The sequence below is a fragment of the Candida tropicalis genome (assembly GCF_000006335.3).
Source record: "Candida tropicalis MYA-3404 genomic scaffold supercont3.14, whole genome shotgun sequence".
NCBI classification, from domain to species: Eukaryota; Fungi; Ascomycota; class Pichiomycetes; order Serinales; family Debaryomycetaceae; genus Candida; species Candida tropicalis.
In genome coordinates this window covers 1-12,816 of record NW_003020043.1, presented here as the reverse complement: position 1 = coordinate 12,816, position 12,816 = coordinate 1, and the positions used below count along the sequence as shown (strand labels likewise).

The window sequence follows — 12,816 nt, the reverse complement described above, 5'->3', positions numbered from 1 at the left end:
CATACTTTTGATGTTTTCCGATAAGATTTTAGCCTTGGCTTGGATTTCAGAATATTTAGACTCGTGATCGTCGTCTTTTTTACTAATGGCAAATACATTCTTAAAACTAGTTAAAAAGTCATTTTTGGTTTCCGACTTGACACTTTCAAGAATCTTTTGTGATGTTTCTGCCTCACGCTTGGATATTGTTTCCTTCCAATTGGCCAATTTATTCTTTGTTTCAGATTTGAACGACGATATTTCCTCTCTCATATACTCAGCGGCAAAAGATTCATACAGCATATCCAATAGTTCAATTACCAATTGTCGGTAAGACACACCAAGATTTTTCGAATCATTCAAGTGTTCAACGAATTCAACAGTAAGTTTTTCATAGACCAACGGGACTGTCTGAAAATACAACCCATACTTCTTGGACGATTCAATCAATAGCATTAGCAATTCAGATAACTGGTTGGATATCAATTCTTCACATACTTTATACATTATGGGCACAGTTTCGGGGAATATCAAATCAATTATATGACTCTGTTCATTAAAAACATCAGAAATATCAATTATCAATCGATCCAAGACATCAACATTTATACTGCCGTCCTTAAAATACTTTTCCCCGTTGAACTTCTCTAAATTGAATATCTCCTTATTTTCATCAAATATGGATTTTTGCAAAAAGAAATCAATCAACGTCTGTTGATTGTTCAAACCAATTAAAATATTAACAAAGTTCTGTGTTCTTTCATAATCTTCCATATCAAAATGAATCTCCAACTCTCTCAACAATGCATTCTCAAAAATTTCAAACAATTCAACAATCTTTTCGTATACAATCAGTCTTGATCCATCAATATAATCGATTTTATTATACTTTAATAAATTCTTTAATATCTTTGATTGGTCCTCAGGGGTGTGAAAATGTTTAAATATCTTTAATCGATTGTAGTTTTTGTTAATCAACAAGTCGTTGTAATATCCTTGTAAACATTTATAGATTTTCAAAACTTGATACTTTGCATTCTTACTTGATTTGTAAACATAATCCATACAAGTCAAAGGACTGTTCAAGTAATCTCCTTGAATATTCTTTTTGATATCTTCTTTGGACAATGATATTGCGGTATTCCAAACATCCATTCCTTTCAAACGTGAGATCCATAGTTTGGGGTCATTGACAGCGAGGTTGGTATTTTTGGAAACTAGGGAAAATGATAATAAATCCTGGATAGGAAGATATCCTGCAATAGTTCTTGCTATATTTACCGGTATAACATCTTTGTTATACACATCAATGTCTGAATTCCATATGACTTGAGCCATTGTTTGTTGGTGGGGAGAAACACGGTTGGTAAAGTATAAGTCAAAATCGTTCACAAAAAAAAAAAAATCAATTCTGAGAAATGAATAACAGTTGAAAAATTCGTACGAAAAAAAAAAAAAAAATTCTAATAAACTTGGAGAAGGGAAGAAGGGTAGTGGCAGACGAAACCATGTTTAGGTATCGACATCTACTATATAAGAGCCGACCTATAATACTAAATACATTAACACAAACGTCTAGCATACGACTACTATCGAAAAAGCCGTTTTTTGAAGAAACTTGTTCATATCAAGAAAGGTCTATTCCAGAGAAGATATCACAATACTTTACTGACATTCTAATAAATGAGGGCCAGAAAATTGCCGATGAACCAATCCATGCATTTATTGAACAAGTCCCAAAGTTATCCGAGGAGTTGAAAAAGTGTCTAGATCAAGAGAATAAGTTGTTTACTATTTTATCTTATGATCCTATACTCATTGATCCAAGATTATATCTACATTTTATCAACGATGAGATCCCAAAGAATATGAAGAGGGTATATTTTGAAAGATTATTATATCATAGATGTTACGCTGCTTGTTGGAACCATTTTTCTGAAAATTATGATACCCTTTCTGATCTTGATGATTTCCTCGAGTTGATAAACAGTATACTACTACAGCAAGATAATTATCAGTTTGCCATTTTGGATTTCGTACTCAGTCTACCGTTGCAATTGAATGAAAATTTCCATAACCAAATTATTGACTCTCTTGTATATACCATCAAACCTGAGTTTGACACCAGTCATGTATTGGAAATTTGGAAATTGATGAATGAGATCAACACCATCGACGAGTTGACTAGTTACCACCATGGGTTAGAGAAGAGTTTTGAAAATGATACCCTATATTTGAAGCGACTTATGGAATTGTTGAAATCTGAAGACAACCTCAAACATCGGACTATAGTAGAGTATCTTGTCAATTTTCAAAACATTACATCCCGTTGTGGTTGGATCAATCTGATATTTCCCCAGTTTGAATCATCTACGGTTATATCAAATTTGTATGCACCAGAATACATTTTACCATTTATTTCCAGTTTAAACTATTTGATTAACCACCAGGCAAAATTAAATGAATTAGATACCCTGTATATACTCCATGGTGGTGTAATCAAACCATATTCTATATTTACTGGCTATACTAGAACGGTAACGACCCTAAACAAACCAATTATCAATCATTTAACAAGGGCATTGTTGAATAAACCTAATGAATTAATGACTATTTATAAACCTACTGCGGTGTTGTTGGACAAAAATTTGCTCATAGAAGTCCTTGATGTACTTCTCCCCTTGCAAGTTGATGTTTATGCATTACTTCGAATTCATACTCCAGAGACCCAAGAGATGGTTCTCGAGTATTTTTTGAAGAAGTTTACTTGTGAACAAGTGTACAGCATGATTATCCCATTTAGTAGAACCCGTATGATTTCACGAAAGTTAATCACTTGTCTTACAACACGACACAGTCCAACAGCAGACCAACTTGTTTACTTGGCATCCAAAATCACATCTAAATATACCATATTAGAGCTTAATAGATCTACTTTACTAAGAGCTGGGATTATAGATGAAACATTCACAACTACAGTGTTTAACTTTCTTATTAAGACTACCCTTCCTAAAGTCCAGCAAAATGGTGATTTCAATCAACAGTTTCAATTTTCAAGTGATAGGAAAATTTTCCACAACACAATGCGTGCATACTGCCAGACATTATCATTGCTTAATCCATCACAATTAAATGGAATCATGTCAATAATCTCCAGATATATGGATAGCAACAGTTTTTACTACACCCAAGACCGTAAGGCAAAGGAGTATCTTTTAAAGTTACTACATCGTGAAACTTTTCAATTTATTAAAAGAAGACTATCTCCCAAAGAATTAGTTTTATATGTCAATTCCCTTGTTGAATTCAATAGCAAAAGCATTTGGTTTAAGCACTGGCTATTCAAATCAATTGTACTTGAGGATTTTAAACAATCATTACAGTTGTTAGAGTTGCCAGCCATTAAGAATTATTTAACCCCTATTGTGTCAGGGATCATTGATAATAAGAGTCTAAAAGGGATAAACAGATTACTGTTCTTATTGATGTTTTTCGATAAGATCAAGGAAAAGGGGTTGAAGTATACGATGAAGCAACGTGAATGTTATCAATTGGTCAACATTTGTTTAAAAGAAGATAAAGGTGAGGATGTTAAAAGGATGTTGGTTAAAGTGTTTTCCACTAACAACCGGAATTTTAAACGAGTTTTAAAAGAAATAGGTCGAAGTGATAAATTCAATAAGAAGCTACAATAGAATAATAAAGGGTAAAATAATACAAAAATATATCGCATTAATAGACTTCTCTGTAAATAAACAATATAATAGAAAATTAAATAGTAAATAGCAAATGGGGAAGAATGTGTAATAAAAATCGCCATGGGGTAAAAAAAAAATAGAAAGAAGTATTCTGGGTGTTATCACACAAACAAATAATGCTGGCAAGGGAATTTAGTTAAAAATACCTAAGTATCATCTGTCTTATCTGATTCCTTCTTGGAAGAATCCGGTTTTTTCTTTCTCATTCTTTTGTTTGTAAACTTCAGTGTTATGTTAGTTAATAGTTCAGATAAAATGAACTGGAAATAATAGAAAATAATACATACCCAAACCCTAATTTGTGAAAGACTGATACCATACTTTTCAGCAATCAATTCTCTTTCCCGTCTGTTTGGTTGAGATTTTCTTTCGAATACCTTCTCAAGAAACTCCTTTGTAGTGTTATCCAATCTTTGACGTTTCTTCTTCAATTTTTTACCTTCCTCTTCTGAACTTAAGCTCTCTTTATCCGAGGCTCGAAAATCATCTGCCTGATCACTTACAGAAATTGTGATTTTTGCTAACTTGAATTCATCTCCTCCTTCTTCTGTAACAGTCAAAATTTCCTCCTCTTCCTTTTGAGCTTTAAGCATGGTATGATATAAATTTCTAAGGGACAGTTCAAATTGATGCTCACGACCAACAATAGAAGAAAGCTTTGTTTGTTAATATCTATTCAATATATCTAATCAATATCTATTCTCTCAAATATACATACCTTAATTAAACTGGACAATGAATCATCAAAGATAGTTTCAGTGTCAACCGAAGTGGAATAACTATCACGACTTACATCCTCAAATAATTCCTTATGGGTGTCGTCTGCGTATAGGGAGGTAATTTCCACTAACTTATTGACGCTTTTTAATAATTCTAAACAGCTATCGATTTCTGAATTCATGGTTGACGAATTAAATTAATAAACTACTACGGGGTGAGGATTTCCTCACAATTTATTGAAGAAAAATATTATACATCACACTGAATGTTGTTATCTGTCACAAAAACTCGCACACCGTACGCACTACACAGAAATTAAAGTTAAGGGATATCTATTCCTGAAACACATCTTCTGTAAGTATGCCGTAGTTGCAATTGATAATACTTCTACTAATTTTGAAACCATTTGGAGTCTTCTTCTTTTTCTTGATAACTGTAGGAGGCTTTATTCCCTCTATTCGGAACTTTGTAGTTTGCCCGTTAAGTCGTTTCTTGGTTTTTTTACGACTCTCATAAGAACTGGAACAAAGATCTATGTAATTACCATTTGGATCTACTATAGTAGCCTCCATGGCCAAGTTAGAGTTCCTCTTTTCATACCAAATCGATTCTATAATAGATAAATATTCAAAATAAATTTTAAAAGAAGGCCCAACCTGCTTCCAGATCTAAATAAGATTGTTAGTATACGGTTCAATTACCACCTATCTTGATTTTTTTTACATACTAATGAAACCACTTTAGAGACCTTCTTGAAGTTGGTATTTTTCTCACTCAACTGCTTTGAAAGTATGTTTCTTGCAATGATAAAGCTGTTTCTGGATCGGAAAGTGCTTTTTATTGAATTGGAGGCGTTTCCTGGCAGGTCCAGGAAAAATGTTGTAGTTGTGCAAGGGGTGACATGAACAGACGAAATTGCAAACGAGTCAGGATTGGTCAACAACTTAATAGAACCAATATCCCTTTTCTTCACTTTTGGGAAGCGGAAAGTATATGTCATATCTTGGTTGCTTTTGATCGTTTTGAATATTAGTTTCTGTAAAACGTGTTAAAAAAAACATCAAAAAAATATCGACGTTAATAAATGCGATTGAACTTTTCTAATGTAACACAAATTAAATTTATGCTATTTAACTATATATACCTTGAGTGATCATTTGAAATTGATCGTACAAACGAGTGTACATGCTACCAACACTTTTTTCAATCAACGAGACTTCGACAAATGAATCAATAGCCTCTTCTGATAACTGCAACTGTAACCTTTGCTGAAGTAAGACACTAGTATTATCTCCATTATTAAAGCAAGGAAGATTAGACTCTTTCTGCATTAGCTCGACAATACTGACTATTTGTTCCCATTCTTTTCGTAAAGCCTTAAAACAGTCTTTACAAACCTGAACAAAAATTAAGAATGCATCTGATTCCAAACCACCCAATACATCGATATACTCTGTCGTCAATTTAAAAGGTGCCGCCTCAAAACCAACACTTCCGGGTGAATTTGAAAGCAAAAATCCAAAATCGATATGAATAATATGACCCTCGTGATCTAGCATAATATTTCCATTATGTCTATCTTTAATTTGCAACACATAGCAGATAATTGAATATGATGCCAAACTTCTAGCAAAATTTTCTTGTGCACGAATATAATTTCTTGATTCTGGCGAACCATACAACTTTTCAAAGTAATCTTTTAATGTAAAAATCCTGCCTTTGGAGTTCTTTCCATTTGCAATAGATATCTCTGTAAGTGACTTCTTTATCGAGTGAATCGACATTGCATTCGTGATTGTCTCCACTAATCCAGCATTAGCACTGGTTATCAAAATTTTCATTCTCTTCGTCCAGTATTTCACATTATGTTTTTTCCAGATGTTCGAAATCATGGTTATTAATTGACAAGCGAATGCTTCCTGTGGCAAATCATCCCCATTTTTCACAATTACAGAACAAAGATCCCAATTTGGTAAATGACCAAAAACACTAGACTTTCTAATTCTCTGTTTCTTAGCATTCCAATCTTCAGCGAGTTTAAAATCGTTTTCCAATTTTCTCTTTCCAGCATCCTGTTCATCTGTTTTCAACTCCTTTAATGTTTCATAATCAATAGATTCAAATTGATCTTGAAGTGAGATCATGGAATCTATAATTCTATTCTTTATCGCAATACACTGTTGTGTATTTGATTGTCCTGAATTTTCTAATTGTTGAAGCATGAGAGAGGCGATTCTCATTTGATCTGCAAGCATCAGGGAATCAACGGTACTGGAAATAACAGGTGAGTCACCCAGGTAGTTCTTATAGTCCATTTGTGGAGATCTTGCAACAGGACTTGCTGCACCCAGTTTTGGCCATTCCCTACTTGATGACCTCAGGTGAAGCATTGGGAGTTCACCCAAATCCGTTTCTTCACTATAAATCTCGTTGAATGGACCATCAAGTTCTGTAAATTCTTTTGGTTGAGAAACAATTGATGCGTCATCTCTTGCATTGATTTGATCGTTAGTCTTTGAATCAGACTTTTCAAACTTTGCGTTAATTATCTTCTGATTGTAGTCTGTAAATGGGTTGAAATCAATTTCATCACTTAAGTATTCAATCAATAATAAATACGGGACTCTTTCAGCAGAATTTAATACACAGGCTTCATTGATGTTCAACTTCAAAATCTTGTGAAACTTTTTATTTTTATTACTAGTGATGGGTAATAATTGCGGAATATCAATTTCAGATGGAAGTAAATTCTCGTTAATTATTGATAGCTCGGCTCTCAATGCAGATAATCTAGCAACTTTTGGAACCAGTGATAATCTTAAGGAGACATTTTGTAAGGACATAATAAAATTTGTTTCCTTCTTAGAATAATTAACTTGAAGAATTTTCAATAACTCTTGATAAGGTCTTACCTTATGAAATGAAGCTGAAGAAGATCTTTTTGAAAACATTAAATCAGATGAATTACGAGACGCTGTCAATGCTGCCTCTGATTCAGTACTAAATACATCAGGCCTGGATTTAGTTCTAACTAAGTCTGGTAAAGATTGGGAACTTCGATTATAGTTTCCATCTTCAATTAATGGCATGTTTTGCGTTTCGCTGGATATTCTCAATCGATTCTTTTTAGACTTGATGACAGTATTGATCTTGATGCTATCCTCTACATCACTATATTTTATCTGGTGTCGCTTAGATTGACTAATACCCTGGAATGCATTTACTTCTTCATCATCAGTTGTATAGGCTTCTGAATCATCCAGCAGTAACGGTACCATGTACTTTCTATTGGACTTATGCATTTCCTGGTGAACAGCATCTTGTGCCTTATGAACATCTTTACCATCATCATCAGAAAACGATGGCGAGTTGTTGTCAGACGACATCCTTTGATTCTTCATTGTAAGGTTTCTAGTTAAAGACTTTTGAAAATTCGCCAACTTGAAAACAAACGATTTCTGTTGTCTGCCCTGGGATCGAACAATTGGAGATACGTATTCATTCATCAAAGGTAAACTAAATGCACCAGCTACAGAACCACATAATACCAACGATGGCTGTAAATTTTCACGAAACTCTGATTTCTTAGACTGAAAGTATGCGTCAACATTAAATAATATGTTTTGCAATTTGTTGATGAACTTTCTAACTGTTTGAAATGAGTATGATTCAGGTTCGTTCCTCAATTCAAATAAAAATGCTTGAAGATACCAGAAAACTATCAAACAAAAATGTGGATACTGTGAACAGTAATTCAATAAAAAATCCTCAAGAGCCATTGACTCTGTTTCAAATGTAACAAGTAATTGTATAAATTGTGGTATAAAGAATTCCAATTCGTCATAGCTGTAGGATGATACTCTCTTCACCAATACATGATGGACTCCAATGTTGTCAGTATGTTTTCTCAATAAATTTATGCATTGGAACAATCCCAAATCGGGTGAATTAATCAAGGATCTTAGTTGTTCGTTCATTGCCACTAACGTTGGATCCAACAAGTGTCAAGGATTTTGTGTTAAATGAATTTCACTGGTGTTGAATTAGATGATTTGTTCAATTAGAAATAACACGCACTGTTGTCCAACACCAACACTCTATATACAGGAATGACTATTTCGAGAAAATTCAAATCCTGTACAATACTACAGACTAGTGAACTTTTACACTTCTACTAGTTCAAAATCTAATTAAATAAAATAAAAAAAAAAACAAAAAAAACACTATAAATATATGTCAAAGTAAAAAGTACATTATGATTGTTCATGTTTCTTGAAAGCAGGAATCTCAAACTTCTCTTCATACTTTTGACCTGGAACAATAGGAGCGATACTCATTACCTCTTTAGTCAAGATTTCCGGATCATCATTCAAATCAAACTTTTTGTAGATGACATATTCTAAGTCCTGTAAATCAATTTCTTTGTCGTTGACAGGTCTGAAAAATTTTGGGTGGAATTCAACTCCGTCTTCTAATCTTTTCTTTGCTAGATCACGTTGTTCATCTTCAATCTTGAATTTTTCGTCAGTAGCAACAGTGTGGTCTCTTTTAGCAAGCGCGTCAACAGTTGGTTTCCAAAGCCTTCTTGATTCGTATTCCCCTTGCTCGTCTAATGATCTCACTTTCGGCTTTGCCGGAATGGTTTTTTTAGTATCAACTAATACTCTTTTCTTTCCAGTTTTAAGGTCCTTGATTTCCATAACCTCATTCCACTTACCTGTTATGTGGTACCTATTTTCAGACGTTTTTGAATCCTTGATATAACCGTCAATTGCATCATAGGTTCCACTAATGAAGCCCTTGGTCTTGAATTCAATGTCAGCTTCAATCCCAGTTTTCTCGCATTTAACAAACATATGATCACCCAATTCCATTTTCATTTTACCGAATAAGATACCTCTGCAGTATACATTAGGTTGATTCATCTCATAAATTTCGCCGTTGTGTTCTCCTAATGTAAGATGAGCCCAACCTTCCATCATAGCTGCTGATGAATTCCCTAAAAATCTGGATTTAGGAATAAGAATCCCATCAACCTTAATCTTTGAATCTGGTACCAAATAGAAATATGCTGATTTAGGAGGATGATGAGACACCTGTTCGGAAATATAATAGGCAGAATGATTACCTTGAATATTATTCCAATAACAGTTGAAAGTTTCCCCTAATACTGGATTCAATGGCTTCTTTACTGCTTTGGGAGCTATATGCCAACTAGCCAAATACCAAGCAAGAATAAGAATAAATCTGTCCATGTCATCAGACGTCTCATTGGCTTTTAACAAAAGATCCGGGATCTGAAAAAAGTTGGTAATTCTTTCCAACATGGACTTCTTTTCTAAAATGAAAGTAGGAAGTGTGATCCTTGACAAATCCATCCCAGGTCTTAATTGTGCTATAATACCCATAAGTATGGATTGTCCTTCATTGTCCATTTCATCGATATCATCGGTATCGGCACCATCAACGGCATTGGCTTTTTCAGAATGTTCATGGCCGATTTTGAGCTTGTCCAACTTAGAAGTTAGTCCCATTTTCTTTCTTGTTGGTATAGCAAATTTAGTATTAGAGTTAAAAAAAAGTGTAGAACAAAAGTTGCTATTTTGAGCGAACGAACAGAAGCTGGATTTTAGTTCGTTGCCCCCCTCAAAGATTCACGATTCTGAATGTGAGAAATAGATAACACCTAAATTTTCCCGTGAAATCCCTTTAAAAATAGCTAAGAGGGGAAACTTGAATCCCTTTATGTCAATTAAGTATCATATAATAGTCTCATTTCAGTAAGCGTTTGCTTCTGCACCTGATTTGTTCAACGAAAAACTGGTCATAAAATCCGGGTAATTTTTGGTAAAAGTCAAATCTAGAACACGCATTTTTTTGTGAACATCGACTGGATAAAAATTTTAGATGCTACTTAATATGATAAACACCAATGAGTAATCAAACATTTGGAGTAACACCACCTATTTCAGTAGCAAATCCTACAGCTAAAGAAAATGAACTTAATGATTTATTAATTAAAGAATTGAAGCAGAGAGGCTCCTTTGAAAGTGAGACAGCCACTAAGAAAAGGGTTGAAGTGTTGAATATCTTGCAAAAGATGACAGAGGACTTTGTATTTAAAGTATCCATTAAAAAGAACATGTCAGAAGGGATGGCCAAGGATGCAGGAGGAAAAATTTTTACTTTTGGTTCTTATAGATTGGGCGTTTATGGACCGGGTTCGGATATCGATACATTGATAGTTGTTCCCAAGCACGTAACAAGAAATGACTTTTTTGAAACATTTTATGAACTACTTAAAACCAGAGATGAGTTGGAAGAAATTGCACCTGTTCCAGATGCCTTTGTTCCTATTATTAAAATAGAATTTGCTGGAATTTCGATTGATTTGATCTTTGCAAGACTAGATATTCCTCGTGTATCTCGAGATTTAACATTGGATGATAAGAACTTATTAAAGAACATAGATGAGAAAGATTTGAGAGCATTAAATGGAACCCGTGTTACTGATGAAATTTTGACATTGGTGCCAAAACAAACTGTTTTTAAGCATGCTTTGAGATGTATTAAAATGTGGGCCCAGCAGAGAGCAATATATGCTAACGTATTTGGCTTTCCAGGTGGTGTTGCATGGGCAATGTTGGTTGCTAGAATATGCCAATTATATCCAAATGCGGTAAGTGCTGTGATTATTGAAAAATTTTTTCATATTTACTCCCAGTGGGCATGGCCACAACCAGTGTTATTGAAGCAAATCGAAGACGGGCCATTACAGGTTAGAGTATGGAACCCAAAATTATATGCTCCTGATCGTCAACATAGAATGCCAGTTATAACTCCTGCTTACCCTTCGATGTGTGCTACCCATAATATAACCAGCTCCACCCAAAAGGTAATTCTAAGTGAGTTTCAGCGAGGAATTGAAATTATGAATGGAATTAATTCGGGATCAAAAACATGGTCAGATTTATTTGAAAGACATGACTTTTTTTTCAGGTATAAATTTTATTTATGTATAGTGGCTGCAACTAAGTCGAATTCCGAAGAACATTTGAAGTATGGTGGTATGGTGGAAAGTAAATTGAGATTATTAGTCCAGAAATTAGAGTTAGTCGAAGGCATTGAATTGGCACACCCTTATGTGAAAACATTTGAAGATGGTTTTTTGTGCAAAGATTCAGAAGAAGTTTCTGCAGTTGTTAACTCGTATGGCACTTTGGAAGGTGAACTGCTCACTAAATCTATTCCAAGGGCTGATAGCATTAAAAAGGACGAAGAGAAACAAGAAAGCAAAGTCGAGGTACACTTGACCAAATTATTTATTGGGTTAAAGATTGATTTACAGAAAGATACTGGAAAAAAATTAGATATTCAGTATCCATGTACCGAGTTTTTTAATATCTGTAAAGGATGGCAAGATTATGATTCGGAAAAGCATTTTATTCAAATCAAAAAAGTCAAGTTGCATGATTTGCTGAACGATGTGTATATTGAAGGTGAAATTAGACCTACGAAAGTTGCTAAGAGAAAAAGATCAGCTTCTAAGAACGATGGCAAGAAGAAACCGAAGAGTATCGGAACTACCGTTACTGCATTGTCATGAAGATAACAGATAGACGAAGATCTACTAAGTAGACTATGTACTAGCTTAGTAACTTGTACTCAGTAGTGATATAATTGTTTAATTAAAAGTATTTAAAAGGTAGTAACATCTACCACTACAAGCATAAATTGATTAACCCACCCTCCCCACTAATAAAACCGTTTACATTATCAACCAATAAAGTCCAACTGAATCTCTCCGCTTTTCACTCCTCGCAACTCTTTTCACTAACAACCTACAACTATTCTTGATAATAATAATTAACATTCATTTCATTAATCGTAACAAGTATATATATATATATATATAAAGACTATAAACATATCAGTTATTTTTTTTGTTACGGATATCAGCATTGCTAACACCAGTATTTGAACATACGAACAAGGAATGATTTTTGCTTATTTGCAAGTTTCTCTTCCTCTAATTCCATTTTAATTAAATCCAAATCTGCATTTCTTCTACCGGTGTCTAAATCAATATCATCCAAGCTCTTCCAAATTCTCCATCTTCTACTGTATAATTTATGAGCCAAATAGAATACCGAAATGACAACTGCACCTAAATAGTTTTGGAAAAAGTTTTCAGCACTAGCTTTTCCTTTACTACCAATTGGGAATAATGCAGTCCAGAATTGAACCACCAAAACAAAAATCAAAAAGACAATAGAATAAATAGACCCCCAGATCCCGGTAAATGAAACAAATGTCAATTCATCCAATGATCTATTTTGTTTCTTCATGGCTAAACGGA

The 12,816-nt window shown here is 33.9% G+C and overlaps 7 protein-coding genes across 7 annotated transcripts; 2 read left to right on the top strand and 5 right to left on the bottom strand. All coding sequences in view use genetic code 12, as the record gives it.

Annotated features, from left to right (window-relative positions):
- Nucleotides 1-1,317, bottom strand: CTRG_06241 (F-box protein; the record flags this gene model as incomplete). Its single annotated transcript, XM_002546717.1, has 1 exon — nucleotides 1-1,317. A coding segment is annotated over one exon (1,317 nt), but the record flags the coding sequence as incomplete, so codon positions are not given.
- Nucleotides 1,318-1,487: 170 nt separating this feature from the next.
- On the top strand, nucleotides 1,488-3,674 carry CTRG_06240 (uncharacterized protein; the record flags this gene model as incomplete). The annotated part of the gene is made up of 1 exon (XM_002546716.1): nucleotides 1,488-3,674. One exon carries the CDS (start codon nucleotides 1,488-1,490, stop codon nucleotides 3,672-3,674), a length of 2,187 nt encoding a protein of 728 aa, XP_002546762.1.
- Nucleotides 3,675-3,883: 209 nt separating this feature from the next.
- MTLA1 (Mtla1p) lies at nucleotides 3,884-4,330 on the bottom strand (the record flags this gene model as incomplete). Its single annotated transcript, XM_002546715.1, has 1 exon — nucleotides 3,884-4,330. The coding sequence occupies one exon, from the start codon at nucleotides 4,328-4,330 to the stop codon at nucleotides 3,884-3,886; it is 447 nt and encodes a 148-aa protein (XP_002546761.1).
- Nucleotides 4,331-5,587: 1,257 nt separating this feature from the next.
- CTRG_06238 (phosphatidylinositol 4-kinase PIK1a) lies at nucleotides 5,588-8,434 on the bottom strand (the record flags this gene model as incomplete). Its single annotated transcript, XM_002546714.1, has 1 exon — nucleotides 5,588-8,434. The coding sequence occupies one exon, from the start codon at nucleotides 8,432-8,434 to the stop codon at nucleotides 5,588-5,590; it is 2,847 nt and encodes a 948-aa protein (XP_002546760.1).
- A 276-nt stretch (nucleotides 8,435-8,710) lies between these two features.
- Nucleotides 8,711-9,991, bottom strand: CTRG_06237 (OSBP family protein; the record flags this gene model as incomplete). Its single annotated transcript, XM_002546713.1, has 1 exon — nucleotides 8,711-9,991. The coding sequence occupies one exon, from the start codon at nucleotides 9,989-9,991 to the stop codon at nucleotides 8,711-8,713; it is 1,281 nt and encodes a 426-aa protein (XP_002546759.1).
- A 398-nt stretch (nucleotides 9,992-10,389) lies between these two features.
- Nucleotides 10,390-12,063, top strand: CTRG_06236 (polynucleotide adenylyltransferase; the record flags this gene model as incomplete). The annotated part of the gene is made up of 1 exon (XM_002546712.1): nucleotides 10,390-12,063. One exon carries the CDS (start codon nucleotides 10,390-10,392, stop codon nucleotides 12,061-12,063), a length of 1,674 nt encoding a protein of 557 aa, XP_002546758.1.
- A 358-nt stretch (nucleotides 12,064-12,421) lies between these two features.
- Nucleotides 12,422-12,805, bottom strand: CTRG_06235 (uncharacterized protein; the record flags this gene model as incomplete). The annotated part of the gene is made up of 1 exon (XM_002546711.1): nucleotides 12,422-12,805. The coding sequence occupies one exon, from the start codon at nucleotides 12,803-12,805 to the stop codon at nucleotides 12,422-12,424; it is 384 nt and encodes a 127-aa protein (XP_002546757.1).
- Nucleotides 12,806-12,816: the final 11 nt, after the last annotated feature.